We start from the raw sequence: 17,626 nt of genomic DNA, 5'->3' as shown, positions 1-17,626 counted from the left end.
CTTCTTATACCTCTGTTTCCTCCTCTATACAATGGTAGAACATAACATGTTCTACTAGATGGTTTGACGATGAACAGACTGGTGAATTTAACGAACCCAGCCCAGAAAGTAGCACAGGCTGGATATTCCCACTGAGCACCTGAAGACTCCTTTCCACCCCACCACTGAAGCACAACAGCCTGATCCAAGCTCCTTTGATTGTCATCTATTTCACCACACAAACAACATATTCTCAACTTCAAAATTCAAGTAAGTGTTTTCTAAAAAAATCTTAGATTACAAATTTCTGAAGGATATGGACCATTTCTTGAAATATTCCCCAAGCACCGTCTTCTTCTAAAGAGAATGTGTGTTCCAAGAATTATTATCTTTGTTGGCAAGTGCATTGTGAAAAGGGCATAAACTTCAACTGTCTTCTCAAGTTTCAAATTTGCAAAATTGAAATGTTGTCCTTTGGATGATTTTGCTCCTTTCTGTTGTAGCACATACAAAATAATAGAATCGCCTTTCCAGAAAGTTCTAAGTCTGCCTAGGTGCCTGTGTATGATCCTTCTGACAGGGTGGCAGGAAGAAGTGAGAAATAAAGGCCAAAGAGATTTCATTATGTGATCAAAATTTCAGAACTATTTGAGCTATTTGCTCTAACTCAGTGATCTTTCCTGCAAATCAAGCTTTGTGCAGATCTCTAACTAGATTTTTTTGTTTTACAACTTCTCCAGAGTTCAGTGAAGCATTTTACATAGACTGGATTTGTTGGAATCTGAGGGAAAGTGATTGTCCTTGAGGATATCACCATCTCTGCATGAACCATAGTCTCAGGAGATACCTCAGAGAGAAGGGCAGGTAAGGGCCATGTTTGTTCAGTTGTAGAGTGAGGACCTCAGGGATTCAGCCTCCCCACCACCAGATACATAGCAGAGACACTTTACATTTCTTTCTTCACTGGACTAGGTCAAAAGATTCAAAGCTACTGAGAGTCCTATGGAGGTGCTTCAGGAGCAGTAGAATGGTGGTAGTGGTTGTAATGTTGGTGTTAGTGGTAGTGGTGTTAGGGAAATGGGCTCTAATGATGGAGTTCAAATTGTCCAGTTAACATACTGACACCAAAGTGAAGAGATGCTTTATGTATGATGTCATGTGTACCCATTTTTTCTATGAACAAAGAATTCCATAGCTAAAACATATGACTATTCTGAGAAATGTTAGAAATTATTACAATTAAAGGATCTGCCTCGCCCCTCTAGACCCAATTTTTTCATGTATCTAAAGATGGAATATGAAGGACTGAGTCCTGCCTTTTCCCCAGGGTCAAGCAAAGCACCAGTTGTGTGCTCATGTGCTTGTCAGCAGGCAGGTCATTCCGACCTTGGCCCTCAGGAGATGATAGCCCCTACACCCAGCTTCCACTGTGGGACCTGGACAAGGACATCGCCCTTGATCTTATTTTTTTTATTCTCTGCTTCATTGTTAAGCCCTATATAAGCCCACCCCAAAATCCAGTCCCTTGCAGGACCTCCAAACCCGAGGGAAGGTCTCTGCCCCTTGCTGTTCCTCAATAAACAGTCCTTGCTTGTTGAAGATTGAGTCTGGCCTATTCCTTTTCCATTTTCCTCCATTTTACCAACAAGAATGAGATATTTTGTAGTTCTTAGGACAGAGGCTCTGTGGTACAATTTCTAGAAGCATCATAACTGAGAAGCAATTTAAATGTTTAATATAATCCTTTAAGAAGACACTAAGGAGAGTCCATTCCAGATGCACAATTCAAAGAAAATTCTCTAAAATCTCATTTCTTCTAATCTTAGTTTTTCCCATATATCACAGCTAATCATTTTTACTTTTCTTCAAAGCCCTCCAACACTATTTTACAGAAGGCTTTTAAATCTTTGTGTTCCTTCCTGCCTGGATTTATTCCTTTATGAAACACATCATTTGGCTTCTTATATCCCCCCCCCCACATTTCTAGATTAACCAAAGGAAAACTGTGAAAAAGGACAACAGAGATTATAAAGTGATTGGCTATTTTGGATCTTTTTCTTATAATCCCTTGTTACATGTGTACTCTGAACCATGCTTATATTACTCTGTCTCTGCAGCTGCCTACCCCAGCACTGCTCAGCTTTTGGGTCCCTGGGTTCAGCTGCTAACTTCTCTTCCTCAGATACTAAATGAGGGAATACAGTGACCCCTGTGATCATATGGATAGGATCACTCTTCTCTACAACCTGCTCCTTTATTCTTTTTTATATTTTTTCTTTTTCTTTCTTTTGTTTTTTAATTGTTTTTTTCTATTCTTTCTTTCTTTTCTCCTTTTTTTTCTCCTGATTATCCAGTCTCAATTCTCCCAAAGCAAGAGAACCTTATTTAAATCAACTCCAAAATGAAAGATGTCAAGGTTAGTAAGGGGAGAAGAAATTTAAATACAGGCACACAAATCTATATAGATATGTCTTACTGTATGTTTAAATACATTAGACATCAAAAACATAAAAACTTTATTTCTCTAACTCTCATACTCAAACATCACGTGGATATTATAAAGAAAAATGAAGTACATACCTAATAGCATTCACCATGATGCTAACTAGCAATGAGTCTGGAATGCTTTTTCCTCTCTTCAGCAATTGCTCTGATTGTTCACCAAGCTGAGCACGCACACTGAGCTGTAAAAAGCAAAACAAAGCTAAACAAAACAAGGAATGCTAAAATAAAGGCAGTTTAAAAGTTAAATTTGCAGTGATTTCAGGGGAAGCAATTAAATAGTCATTCTCTCTGATGAAATCACTGAGCATTTTAGCACAATTCTGGACTCAGGTAAACATTTAAGGAAAATTTGTGTGCTGATTTTGAAACATTTTTGGAGTTCCTCCCTTGCTTCTTCCAAGATCTCCTTTTTAAATTTTCACCTGCATGCGTACACCAAACTTTATCTTCATACTTTTAACCAGAAAGAATGAGCTCTAGCCTCTCATGTCCAGCAACATATGGCTTTTGTCCAGTCAACTTCTCTTCTTTCATTGACCTATCCCAGTCATTTTCAGTCTGATTTTGGATGCTTAATTGTAGGTTATTTTGGTTTTATTACCCTTCATTTGGTAGAGTTTATAATTGTTATTAATCAGGGTATTAGTTTGAAACAAGTTCTATAGTGTTACTAGAACAGAGACTTCTCCAATGCCTATATCTGAATTCAGCCACTGGAGTATATATATCAAATCATGTTATTTCTCTACTTAACAAATCTCCTTTTGTGCCAAATATATCATTTGTATCACCATAAAAGTCTTTCTGCTAATTCATATTTCAAATTTAGAGTAAAATGGCAACCCCATCTTTATCGCTATTTCTAAACCTGATTTACTCTCCATTAGTCACCATGTTCATTGTTTAGACTTTTCCAAGTTTTCCATATTTAGCAAGTTTAAAATTGGAAAGATTGAAAAATTATTGTATATCATGAAGTGCAAAAGAAAGGTAATCAAATGGAATGCAATTAAAGTAAATGGAGTCCTATATGATTAATCTGATTATTTAATGATAAAATGTGCTTCAAAATATAGTAAAGCAATAGTATTTATTGAAGTACTAACTTCCTTTCAAAACAATATTGAAAGATTTGTTGTAAACTTTTTATTTCTAGATTATTCAAAAATTTTGTACAGTCACTAAGAAGATCAGCACTCAAAAATAGATGTAATACTTACTTTTGAGAAACCATTATCGTCAAGTGTTGGTATTATATCAGCATCAGTACCTAGTAATAGAAAAGCTAGTAAGAACAGACCTTAAGTGCCTCTGCCTCATAATCCATGGAAGGGTTTGCGCCTTCTTGGTTTTGACTATGAGGGCAGTGAGATCCAACCATGAATGAGATGCCAGGAGTCAGGAAGTACTAGAATCAACAGAGCCAAGTGTTCACTTCCATTCTATAGCATTAGAATCTCAGCCACCACCTGCCTTGACAGGTTCCACTTCCTTCCTTCTGGCAGGAACTAACCTCATCACAAACCATTAGATATTGGTTAACATAGATTTTTTTTCCCACAAAACCAGAACGCTTGATAAGAAATGTACTCGTTACCTTGCCCATGTAATTGTAACCACTCACTACGGTATTTTCACAATTGAAAAAAAAAAAAAGGAGGAGGTAATAATGCTGAATAGGAAATGTACTCATTACCCTACTCATGTAACTGTAACCCCTTTCTCAAAAACTTTTCTAAAATATTTTTGCACTTTTCTCTGGTTTTCAAGCTACAGATAATAAACACATCCATAAACCCAACAACTGCAGCAGGAGTCAGCGAAGAATTTAGTGAAATTTTATGGAAAAGAATAGGGCGTTTTCAGTTTGTAGTAAAATGTAATAAAACATTTACAAAATTAATGAAAATATACTGAAATGATCTATTTAGAAATAAAATAACTGCTGGTTATGGACACAGGGGAGATACAGGATCTTCCTATCCTCCCCACCCCCCCCAAAAAAAATCAAAGAAGTCTTTTTTGAAGCATTTTTTAAATTTTTATTTTTTAATTGTTTTCTATTAATCTTTTTTTCTCTTATAATTTTTATTTTAGGTATCTGGGTGTATGTGTGTGTATGTGCTTTTTAAAAAAATCTCTTTTGACCTTTTGGTCCTTTGTTGTTGTTGTTGTTTATTCTTTTCATTTTTTTCTTTCTTTTTTGCGGGAATTAATTGTTGTTCTGCTCATCCCCAGATATATACCCATCATCAATTATTACACCTTATCCTCCATTGTGTATATACTTAATCCAGAAATGTATTACTCCATTCACATCCTCTTAGGCTTAACTTTTTTAATAGCAGTATTATCTCTTTATACCTATATGATTTTCAAGTAACTAATTTTAAGAATTTTTATTTTTTAGTTTTGCATGTCTCCTTTCTATCCCTCCCCTCCTCTCATCCTATTTTTCTTCTCTCAATATCATTTCTTTATACTTATATTAATTTTTAAGCGTTTCACTTTTTAAATTTAAATTTTTGTTTTTCCACTTTTTCTTGTTTGTTTTTTTAAAAAAATCTCTCTCCTATCATTCTGTCCAATCCATTTCCCTCTCTGAGATAGGACTTGGTTAAATTCACTCTCCTTTTACCTCTCCACATTTCTCTAATCCTATTTTCCCCCAAATTTCACCCTAAACCTAATAATTTCTGATTTGCCATCCTTCTTTGCTGTTCTTGCCCATTAATCCATAGTTGTTTGATGTTGAATAGATTGAATCTGTTGAACTAGATTGTATCTGCAGCCATTTTCACTGTGCAACTATAGGACTCTGGTGGATGCTTGCCTTAAAACAGTGTTCTAGCACAATATTGGTGTTACTTTCATACCAAATGGACAGAACAAGTCAGAAAAACAAGAAAAATGGCAAGTCTGGATATCTCAACTCCCACTCATGATAATCAGGTGACAGAACAGTTAATAAATAATCCAGAGGACAGTTCCCCAAAAGCTCTACAAACACTACTGGTAAACATGGTGAATGAAAAGATTGTAAACCTGGAAAGACTCAGTGTGAGCATGATAAGGAGTGAGAGGATGCAAACCAAAGATTAATACAGGAATCTCATGAGCATGAGGATGCTACTCAAAGATTAATACAGGAACTGCATGAACAGGTTGAGAACAGTCAAAGAGAAATAAAGGAATTGAGTGAGCAGGCTGATAATAGTCAAAGAGAAAGACAGGAATTGCATGAGCCGGCTGAGCACAGTCAAAGAGAAAGACAGGAATTGGGTGAATGTGAAGAAGCTAATCAAAGAGTAATACAGGAATTGCGAGGGCAGGATGAGAATAGACAAAGATCAATAGAGGCATTTATGGAATCCATAAACAGACAGCTGAAAGAATTCAGAGTGACACAAATGGAATGCTGAATGGAGCCCGACAGAAGGAATGGGAGTCCAAGGAAAAAATAAGCATCAACTAAGTGATTCGAGAATAAACACTGAACACCAAATTAAGGAAGTAAAGAAGTTCATACAATATCTAAAACAAAGCTCCAACAAAGAATTTGAAGCCATCAAAGCCGACCAATTAGGAGGAAAAGAAATAAAAAACAAAGTAGAAAGTCTTGACAGTAGGTTAGACCATTCAGAAGATCGAATCTCAGGGATTAAAGACAGCCTAGATATTATAGAGAAAAAACATACAACCATCCAAGACAAGTCCAAGAAATATGATCAACATTTGGAACATACCATCAGAAGACCTAATCTGAGGATAATGGGTATAGAGGAACACCTAGAGACAGAAGTTAATGGTCTAGGAAAATTGTTTAGCAGGATCCTAGCAGAGAACTTCCCAAACATGCAAAAGATAGGCCTATTCAGATACAAGAAGCTTTTAGAACCCCAAATAGACCAGACTAGAATAGGACATCCCACCATCACATTATAATCTGCACAGGATCAATTCAGACCAAGGAAAAGATCATTAAAGCTGTCAAGGAGAAAAGACCAATCACCTATAAAGGGAAAACAATTAGAATCATCTCAGATTTCTCAGCAGAGACAATTAAAGCATGACCCTGGAATGATAGATGCCATGTCCTAAAGAAAAACAACTATCAACCAAGAATACTGTACCCAGCTAAACTCTCCTTCTAAACGAAGGTCAAATAAAAACCTTCCATAGCAAAGAAAAACTGAAACAATATATGTCTACCAAACCAGCCTTACAAAAGATACTTAAAGATGTCCTACACATAGAAAACCAACAAGACCACATTAAAGACCAAGAAACTGCATCCATACTGAGAATCCAAGAACCATAGAAACCATTGAAAAAACCCAGTTGTAGTCCCCAAGAAGGTGGATAATGTGGCAGGAACTACCAAACACCTCTCAGTTCTAACTCTCAATATTAATGGACATAATTCTCCCATTAAGCGACATAGACTATCTAGTTGGACTAAAAAGCAAGATCCTTCAATCTGCTGCCTTTAGGAGTCAGACATTGCCCATAAAAAATGAATATATTTTGAAAATGAGGGGCTGGAACAAAATCTACCAAGGAAACTGCCCCCATAAACAGGCAGGAGTTGCAATCCTGCTATCAGGATTGCAACTCCTGCTAAGAGATTTCAAATTAAAATTAGTGAGAAGAGATACAGAAGGACACCACATACTAATTAAGGGATCTCTCCTTCAGGAGGATATTACAATTCTAAATATCTATTCGCCAAACAGCAGAGCACCCAAATTTATCAAAGAACAATACTTCCCCTCAAATCTCACATAGATCCAAAGACATTAATTGTTGAGGACTTTAACACACCACTCTCCCCACTAGATAGATGAACTCGGCAAAAACTCAACAGAGAAACCACAGATCTAAACAACTGCATAGATCAACTAGATTTCACAGACATCTACTGAATATTTCACCCAGCAGCATCAGAATACACATTCTTCTCAGCAGCACATGGAACATTTTCCAAAATAGACCACATTTTAGGTCACGAAGCAAACTTGTTCAAATTCAGAAACACTGAAGTTATACCTTGAATTCTCTCAGACCACAAGGGAATAAATTTAAAACTCAACACCAAAAGCCAAAAGTCCTGTAACTCACAGAGGCTGAACAACACACTACTGAATCACAAGTGGGTCATGGAAGAGATTAGAAAGGAAATTCAAATGTCCATAATATTCAACAAAAATGAACACACAAATTACCAGCTCTTCGGGGACACAGCAAAGGCAGTACTCAGAGGCAAGTTTATAGCGCTGAGTTCCTACATCAACAAATTGAGGAGATCTGAAATCAACAATTTAATGAGACAGCTGAGTCTCCTTAAAAAGAATAGCAAGATAAACCCCAATCCAGTATACAGAAAGAAATAATTAATAGTAAATCAGAATTAAATGAATTAGAACTCCTCCCAAAACATAGAATCAACAAATCAAAGCATTGGTTCTTTGAAAAAATTAACAAAATTGACTCAGCAAATCTTATCAGCAAAAGAGGAGAACACACCCACATAAATAAACTCAGAGATGAAAATGGAAACATCACCACAGAAACAAATAAGATTCAGAACATTATAAGGGAATACTTCTCAAACCTTTATGCTAATAAGTTTGAGAACTTGGCAGAATTTTCCTAGCAAATATTGACATGCCAAAACTAAACCAAGATAAGTTAAACCATCTTAACAGGCCCATAGCAAGCACTGAAATAAAAACAGTAATAAGAGACCTCCCATCTAAGAAAAGTCCAGGACCAGATGGATTTACAGCAGAATTCTACAAGGCCTTCAAAGCAGAGCTCATGCCAATACTCCTTCAACTCTTCAATGAAATTGAAAGTTCACTACTGAGTTCATTCTATGAAGCCATCATAACCCTCATCCCCAAACCAGGAAGGGACTCATCAAAGAAAGAGAACTATAGCCCCATTTCTTTGATGAACATTGATGCAAAACTTCTCAACAAAATTTTTGCCAATTGACTTCAACAATTCATCCAAAAAATCATACACCACAATCAAATAGGATTCATTTCAGGGATGCAGAGCTGGTTTAATGTACACAAATCAATTAATATAATTCATCACATCAACAAGAGCAAGGATAAGAACCACATGGTTATCTCAATAGATGCAGGAAAGGCATTTAACAAGATCCAACACTCTTTTATGATGAAGGTTCTGGAAAAACTAGGAATCCAAGGAACATTCCTCAAAACAATAAAGTCTGTATATGACAAACATACAGCCACCATTATACTTAATGGTAAAAAACTAAAGCCACTTCCTCTTAACTCAGGAACAAGACAAGGATGTCCACTCTCTCCACTTCTCTTCAATTTAGTATTAGAATGCCTAGCTACAGCAATAAGACAAGATGCAAACATAAAGGGGATCCAAATAGGGAAAGAAGAAGTAAAACTCTCCTTCTTTGCAGATGACATGATCTTGTATTTAAAGAATCCCACAGACTCCATTCCCAAGTTACAAAAGCTGATGCAAAGTTTGGCAAAGTAGCAGGTTTTAAACTTAACCCTCAAAAATCAATGGCTTTTCTGTATGGCAACAATGAGTAAAGTGTGGCTGAAATCAGGAAAGCAACTCCATTTGTAATAGCTCCACAAAAAATAAAATACCTAGGAATTAATTTAACCAAAGTAGTGAAAGACCTCTATGATGAAAACTTAAAAAACCTGAAAAAGGAAATCAAAACAGAACTTAGAAAGTGGCAAAAACTCCCATGCTCCTAGATTGGAAAGATCAACATCGTGAAAATGGCAATACTTCCAAAGGCTATCTACAAATTCAATGTGATACCTATTAATATTCCAACCTCATTCTTAAGGAAATAGAAGAAGCAATCCAAAAATTCATATGGAACAATAAAAGACCCTGAATAGCAAAAACGATTCTTAAGAGAAAGAACAGTGCTGGAGGAATATCAATATCAAATTTCAAACTCTACTACAAAGCTATAGGAATCAAAACAGCGTGGTACTGGCACAAGAACAGACCTTAGGACCAATGGAAGAGAATTGAAAACCCAGAAATGAACCCACAAACCTATAGTCATCTAATCTTTGATGGGGGAGCTAAAAAAATAGAATGGAAGCAAGGCAGCCTCTTCAGTAAATTGTGCTGGCAAAACTGGTTATTCACTTGAAGAAAACTAAAGCTAGATCCTTATATATCACCCTGCACCAGAATCAACTCCAAATGGATCAAAGACACCAGAGTCAAAGCAGACACTCTGAAAACATTACAGGATGGAATAGGAGAAACCCTAGGTCTCCTTGGCACAGGCTGAAAATTTCTTAATAGAGACCCAGAAACTCAGCAAATCAAAGAAAGGTTGGACAAAATGGGATTGCATGAAATTGCAGAGCTTCTGCATGGCAAAGGACATAGCTAGCAATAGAAAGCCCATGGATTGGGAGATCTTCACTAGACATACAACGAAGAAGGGTCTTATATCTAAAATATACCTGGAACTCAAAAAATTAAATCCCCCAACAACAAATCCTCAAAGAAACAACTGCCCAATAAATAAGTGGGCTAAAGACTTATGGAGAAACTTCTCTGAAGAGGAAAGAAGGATGGCCAAAAACCCATAAAGAAATGCTCAACCTCCCTAGCCATAAAAGAAATGTAAATCAAAACAACAGTGAGATACCACCTCACCCCAGTTAGATGGCGATAAAGTAATGCTAAATCCTGAGATCTGTGCTTTGTAGTAAAATATGAGGAAGATGTTTCTAATGAAAAAGTCTTCACTAGCATAAATTTTTTTTAAATCCAAAGCATTTTACACTTAAAAAATATTTTCCTTCAATGAATCTACAAAGGATCTAAAAAAATCAAGCAGATTATTAGGCTCAAAAACTTGGTCTTAATGGCAGAGTTTAAGATTGAGAATAAATTTACTTTTTTTTTGTTCTATCATAGGATTGAACTCAGGTCTTGGATGCTATCTCTGAGCTTTTCTGCTCAAAGCTAGCACTCTACCACACTGAGCCTTAGCTCCATTTCCAGTTTTATGGTGATTAATTGGAGATGAGTCTCACAGACTTTCCTTTCAGGGCTGGCTTCAATGCAATTCTCAGATCTCAGCCTTATGAGTAGCTAGGATTACAGGAGAAAGCCACCAGAGCTGGCCTATACATTTGCTTTTGACCAAAGGAGCCACTGTCTTTGTGGGCTGAGGAGCCAGACTCTACAAACTCCCTCAATGCAATGCAAAGCACCAGCCCACAGAGTTCCCATATGACTTGCACACAGACGTGTACAGGGGAGAGAAACAATGAGGTACAGGAAGGAGTGCAAAACCAGGAGAGTGAGGATGATGTATCTTGGCTGTTCTCTCCTAAGCACAAAGCTGAACCACTATTTGAAGGAGGGGAAAAAAAGGATTCTTGGGTAATTTTCACCTTTATCCTTAGTTATACATAAGAGTTATATCGCAGTCTCTGCAGTGTTGTAGACCACTGTGCAACTCTCCCCCCGTCTCGTCTCTCTGAGAGCATGCTTGTGCTCACACGTTTGTCTATCTGTCTACTGTACAGTCTAGGTGATTTAACGTTTTACTTAAAGTTTTACCTTCTGTTACTGGTAATGCTCCACCTGAAACTGGGCCAGCGGATGATATATTTTGTGGACTTTGTGAATCCTTTTGTGAGAAAACAGAAAGAGAGAGACAGAGGCATAGAGAGAGAGAGAGACAAAGAAGAAGGAAGAGAGGAGGGATGGTAGGAGAGAAGAAAAGAAGAAGGGAGGGAGCGATTAACATTGTTATATCTTCATAAATTTCTTAATTGTGTATCTCTAGGTAGGGAATTAATATAAAATATGCAATTTTATCTATGACATTAATTAGATTAATGGTTTTAGACTCAAATGATGATTTCCATAAACAAAATTACTTATATAGTGGTGTTCAGTAACTTGTGTTACAGCCTATCTTTTGAATGGCTTTCATTTTCTCTATAAAATACACCTGCTATTTTGAAAATAAAATGGAACCTGATGAGACAAACAAGAGTTTATAGTAAACCATATAGCAATATAAGGTGTCGAAACCACATTAATGGTTCTCAAAATGGGATAACCTTTTTCTGTCCCTTCAATCCCCTCAGAATCATCATGCAACAATGAAATGAGATGCAAAGCTGAAAGAAATATGATCGAAGTAAATGATGTACCTGTGATTTGCATAAATACTATAGAGAGCCTCCCTCCACTCCTATACCCTGTTACACTGCATCATGGATTAGTATATTATCATTGTGAGTGAAATTTGTATGGCCCAACACATCATTCAAGTGGCCTACCTTTGGGACCCTGGAGACTAATCCAAGATTCCCCCTCTATCTTTGTCCCTGCTTGGCTCTAGTACTTGTCTCATCCACTGTCTTGGTCTGGCCTAGGGCCTGCATTAGTCTCCAACTACAGGATGGGAACCTCAATGTTAGCAGTGGTTAAGGACTGACTTGTGGGATCCTAGCCTGAAGTCAGTGACATCAGTTTCCCCAGCAGACCCATATCCCGTCCTCCTAAGCCTGTAGTTCAATCACTATCCACGCTCATCCACCGGACACTGGCTTTATCCTCTGTAGGAGAATGTTTCCAATTAGTGAGCCACCACTCTGCATGCTCTATACAGGAAAACCAGTGGGGAAGGAGAGGCAGGTGAGGGGTGCAGGAATTTTTTCTCTTGATTTGCCTTTTGGCTCATAACACCGCAACTATTTACTATCTGGACCATTACTGAAAAGAGCTTTTGTCTAGAGGGTTTCTGTGTTCCATTGAGAATCCTATCTCTAGTACACTGAGCTGCAAGAGCAATTGAACTCACACTTGCCTGGGTTTCTTCTTGTATACTAGGTACAGCCTGTCCTTCATTCTTTTCCTGAATTGGTGGCATCACTGTACTTTGTTCTTTATCATGAAATGCTTGGATGGCTTCTTGGACAAGAGTGTCAATAGAAAGTACCTGAATAGGAAAGTCTAAAACAAGATTTTTTTTTTCATTTAGGTAATTGACATAATGCTCTTGTGCTCGGGCTTTATGCTACAACACCACATTTGGGGCCCCTATGAAGTAACTTATAGGTTAAAGTGATTTTTTTATTACTGTTAAATTGCACACAACATACACTTAATTAACTGATCATTTTAACACTTGACTTAGTGGCACTTAGACACTCATAATTCATCAAAATGGTTCCAGAAAAAATGCACTGATCCAAAAGAAACCCCTTCCCATTAGGTTAACACCCCCTATTCTCCTATTGCATTCCTCTGGCAAATACCAGTTGTTTTCTTTCTTTGTTGATGTGCCTATTTGGAGGTATTTCATATGAATGACAACTGACCTGACCTTTTGTGTATGGCTTCCTTTGTTTAGCATAATGCTGTCAAGATTACCCATTTTGAGGCACGTGTCACTCCCTCTCTCATTGTATGGCCTGAGTAAGTATGGCCTGGACAATATGACACAGGATCATCTTGTTATACCCTCATTAAAAATAGAGATTCTATAAATGATCAGCAGAGATTTTTATAAGTGTTGTATAGACGTGGGCTGGTACAGCTGCATATAGTGTATAAAGAAATAATGGATAAAAAGAATGCAAAGTTCTACCTTTCTGTAAGGCCTTTAGAATGCTAGTTTTTCCACTCAGTGTTTTCCCTAGTAAGCATCCTTTAACAGCAAATGAAGGTATTTCAGGTTCTGTTGACTCAATTTGAGGAGGAAGAGATTTTTCTATTAGCCTGTGAAGCACATGGCCCAATATACTATTGTTGGAGGGTGGTAGATTTTCTATTAATTCTTCCGGTACTGCCCACTCTCCAACCATGTTCTGCAAAAGTAACAAACAAAACATAAATATTCTTTTTTTTTAATTTTAATTTTTATTTTTTGTGAACACACTGTACAGAGGGGTTACAATTACATGGGCAGGTTAATGCGTACATTTCTTAGCAAGCATTGCAGCCTCCTCCTTTGTTTACCCTTCACATCCCTTCCCAGCCTCCCCCCACCCAATCCTCCCCGATTCCCCCCCCACCCCCCCCCCCCGCACCAACATTGTAAAACTCGTTTTCGACATGACAACTTGTACTTCTCATCAAAACATAAATATTCTTAAAAGTATAACTGTAGGTCTGAAGAACGGCAAATACTAAAATTAACTCCAAAGTACAGCAAATACTATTTAATCAGTGTTTTATGCTATGTAAAATTAATCACATCTATAACACTTTCATATTAGATAGTAGAAAATGAACTTTATGTATACAAAATTTAAAACAAAACCAGAACAAATCTTAGTTTATTAAAATAGGCATTTTGGTGCTCGCTTCAGCAGCACATACACTAAAGTTGTAATAATACAGAGAAGATTAGTATGGCCCCTACACAAGGATGACACAAATGCATGAAGCATTCCATATTATTATTCTTTTTTTAATTGGTTTATCGCTGGCAATCACTGTCTTTGCTTCTGGTACCCTGCATCTTGTATATACATTTATCTGATCTGGGGAAGGGAAGGAGAATAACAAAATGCTGAAACAAGGACAAAGGATAACCCATTGCAACAATGATACTCAGAAGACACTATGTTAGAAATGAACTTAACAACTTCTGGAGGGGGGTGGGGAAGTGTAGGGAAGGGAAGGGATAGTGGGAGAACAACAAAGGAGTGGGTAATAATGTTCAACAAGAAATATTCTCATTACCTGTAACTGTAACCCCTCTGTACAGTATCTTTACAATAAAATAAATTAAAAAAATAAAAAGGAGGGAAAAATAAGCATATTTATTTCATTGACACATATTGATGCAGAAATTAAACAGAGAGCATAATATGTAATAGTTTACATTCTATTTTGTGTAATAGCTTATTTTAAAATATATTAAAACAGAAAGAAAAGAACTTTTATGTCTTATAATGTTCCTTTAGTCTACCTATTTGACTCTCACTCTCTTGTCCTTGCTAAAATAATGATGGCACTTGGAACTATAGATGTCCAATTTTCTGGCCTCCATAATAATAAAATTATAAATTAATTTGAGAAGTTATGAAAATTATAGTGTTTAAAATTTTAAATTAAAGCAGTTCTTGTATTAAAAGATGAAATTAAAACTAAAAAGTTTGGGAGCATATTAAAATAATAGATTCATCAAAAATATGGGATTCAATAAATTATACTTGAGGGAAATTGCAAAGCATTTTAGCCTAAAATGTCTTGATTTGAACTGAAAGAAAACTACATATTAAAATAATGAACAAAAGTAACTTAAAAATAATCAAAGAATTTGGGTGCTGGTAGCTCACAGTGTAATACTAACTTTTTAGGAGGCTGAGCTCTGGGGATCACGTTTTTAATCTGAGTCCAGGTAGACAAATTTGAAAGACCCTTATCTCCAATGAACCAGCAAAACACCAAAACTGAAGGCATGGCCATAGTAATAGAGTACCAGCTGGGAGCAAAGAAAGCTGAGAGATAGTGTAAAATCCTGAGTTTAAGCCTGAACACCAGAAATACCAAGAGAAAGAAATTTAAATGAAATGGGAATTCATAGAGAGCAAAGGTGTTGATATATACTGGTAATGACTAGAGCACAATTTATATCAATCAATGACAAACTTGCTACTGTTTAGGCACAAAAATGAGGAATGAGAGTCATTAGTGTTGCAACATAATGTAAAAGATAGCAAATGATATTTAAAAAGATTTATAGGGGGCTGGGGAGGTGGCTTGGTGGTAGAGTGCTTTTCTCACAAGAATGAGTCCCTGGGTTCGATTGTTCAGCACCACATAAGCAGAAAAACCTGGAAGTGGCACTGGGGTCAAGTGGTAGAGTGCTAGCCTTAAGCTGAAGACAGCTTCAGGGACCCAGATTTCAGGCCCCATGACCAAAAAAAAAAAAGATTTACAGATAATTCAGAAAGTATTTTGTAGAATATTGAAAATATTTTAAAATTTGAAATCATTACTATACAGTAATAAATTCTATTCTGAAAGTACAAATGTTTAAAATTAAGATAAATGGAACATTTGGAAAGATAAAAGCTGTGGAAAACTAGTAAAGTTCATAAAGAACTATATCTATAATTCTATATATCTATAGTAGTGGTTTACAGAAGAATTTTAATTTCTTTTTTTCACATTTGTTATATATTTACTTATATATATAGATATATATTCACACATATATACCTATTACATATGCTTATTTTATACAGTGCATGAATTAAACATTTTTAATTATGAGAAATGGGTGACAAAAGTACTTTCTGCACCTCAAGAATGATCAGCTGCGAATAGACTGGGAAATCAACAGGCATAGATTCTATTTCTGGACGCTAATTAGCTGGATAACCTTGGGCGTGCTCTGCAGCCTTGTTGTCTTTTACAGGAGGAGGAAGCCGGGATCTGGGGTGTCAGAGGCACACAGGCAAATTCTACACGTGGGAACTGGCTCATGCCCAGCGCATGAGGGTCACCGTCAGGGGTGAGACAGTGAGAAAAGAGATTCAAGCCCAACCCACTGTTCTGTAGGTAAAGGGGTTGAATTGGTACGCATGAAAACGCCATTCAACAGCTAATTACGGTGTTTTAAAAAGTACTCTGCAAAGCCATTAAGTAACTTGGCCTTTAGGGATTTTTTAATTTTTATTTTACAGCTGCTTCACTCGAGACTTCAATGATTACTTTAAGGTCTGAGGTTTGGGGAAAGTATTTGTGCTTCACCCCGAAAAACCAAATATGCGATTGTTTTCTGTGACGGGCACCATAGAAATCCAATTAGGAGATCTAGATTTAGATTCACCTATTGAGTGGATGAAAGGCTTTCTTATTTATTTGTTCTGGAACGGTTTCTTTTTTTTTTTTTTTAAGTATTCAAATGTTTTTTGTTTTTGTTTTTCCTTTCATGGAATTGTTTCTAACATATTTATAAGATGACTTCTATGTTGCTTTGTATGTCCCTCCCCCACGGTATAACCCCTGCTTTCACTGTATTTGATGTTGGTATAATTTGTGGAGGGGAAGGGGAAAAAATCGTTTAACTAGGGATACAGGTGGACTTATTGCAACAATGAGATGTACAAGTCGCTATGTCGAAAATGAAGGTTACAACTTTGGTGAGGGGGTGGGGGGAAGGATCAGGTGGGGGAAGGGGTGTATGGGAAGGGATTGGAAGGGGAAGCAAAGAGGAGGCAACAATGCTTGATAAGAAATGTACTCGGCTATCTTGCCAATGTAATTGCAACTCCTCTGTACGGTATTCTCACAATAAAAAAAATTTTAAAAATAATTTTAATTTCTTAAATAGAAATTTAAATATTGTTTAAAGTCATCCAGAATATACAGCTTTTCAGAACATTTGGTAAGGATAAATATCTTTATGCTGAAATGTGTCAAAGACAACTGAGAAAATACTATTCTGGAAGAAAATTACAAGCCTATCTTACCTGGAAATATTTTGGAAAAAGTAACGCACACAGTATTAAGATCATCATTACATTGCAGATAGTAAAACACGAGATATATTTATTGACTTTGGCTGAGCTCACTGTTGGTTTCAAGAATTATCTTGAATGATTTTCACACAACTCTTACTAGTATTATTATTTATCTTCCTCATTTTGCAAATGATAACCCTAGTTTTACAGGAGCTAAGTTCTTTACCATGGTCACAAAATAATCATGACAAAACCTAGAAGATAATTGAGGCAGCCAGATTCCATAACCTGCACCCATAACCTAGGTATTACATAACAGTTTATCCTACCATGACTGAGTGGGTGTAACTCTTATAAGAAAGTAAATGTTAGAAACCTATTACTGTTCCACATTAATGCATTCATTGAAAAATAGTATCTTTTCATAAGAAGCATCTGATAAAATTCAAATTTTATTTCTTACTTTAAATATTAAAAACATGACTTTTTCAGATCCCCAATCTCTTAGAAATTGAGGTATTGAAGATGAGTTCCCTAACATTCTTTGGACAAGTATGTGATGGTGTACCAAAGAAAATACACATTTTTCTGTTAAAGTCAGGAAACAAAATGGGTATTTAGCATTAACACTATTAATTTTTCTGGAAGTTCTA

The 17,626-nt window shown here is 36.4% G+C and overlaps 1 protein-coding gene, 1 long non-coding RNA gene and 1 other non-coding gene across 5 annotated transcripts in view; 2 read left to right on the top strand and 1 right to left on the bottom strand.

The window, feature by feature from the left end:
- Positions 1-17,626, bottom strand: part of Spef2 (sperm flagellar 2) — a 160,717-nt gene that overhangs the window by 81,065 nt on the left and 62,026 nt on the right. For 2 of the 3 annotated variants that reach the window (XM_070041026.1, XM_070041023.1), the window contains exons 11-15: positions 13,142-13,361; positions 12,353-12,504; positions 11,098-11,167; positions 3,705-3,754; positions 2,560-2,663 (exon numbers count right to left, since the gene is read on the bottom strand). In XM_070041026.1, coding sequence (XP_069897127.1) covers positions 2,560-2,663; positions 3,705-3,754; positions 11,098-11,167; positions 12,353-12,504; positions 13,142-13,361 — 596 coding nt within the window. The remainder of the gene's footprint in view (positions 1-2,559; positions 2,664-3,704; positions 3,755-11,097; positions 11,168-12,352; positions 12,505-13,141; positions 13,362-17,626) is intronic. The other variant, XM_070041024.1, reaches the window with a different exon arrangement.
- On the top strand, positions 43-12,965 carry LOC138840723 (uncharacterized). The gene is made up of 4 exons (XR_011376208.1): positions 43-249; positions 720-843; positions 11,634-11,783; positions 12,905-12,965. It is a non-coding gene; the product is annotated as an uncharacterized lncRNA (long non-coding RNA).
- On the top strand, positions 13,853-13,957 carry LOC138840833 (U6 spliceosomal RNA). Its single transcript, XR_011376237.1, has one exon. It is a non-coding gene; the product is annotated as a U6 spliceosomal RNA (small nuclear RNA).

The sequence above is a fragment of the Dipodomys merriami genome, unplaced genomic scaffold (assembly GCF_024711535.1).
Source record: "Dipodomys merriami isolate MVZ:Mamm:240054 unplaced genomic scaffold, mDipMer1.0.p SCAF_30, whole genome shotgun sequence".
Lineage (NCBI taxonomy): Eukaryota > Metazoa > Chordata > Mammalia > Rodentia > Heteromyidae > Dipodomys > Dipodomys merriami.
This window is presented reverse-complemented; position numbering and strand designations above follow the sequence as displayed.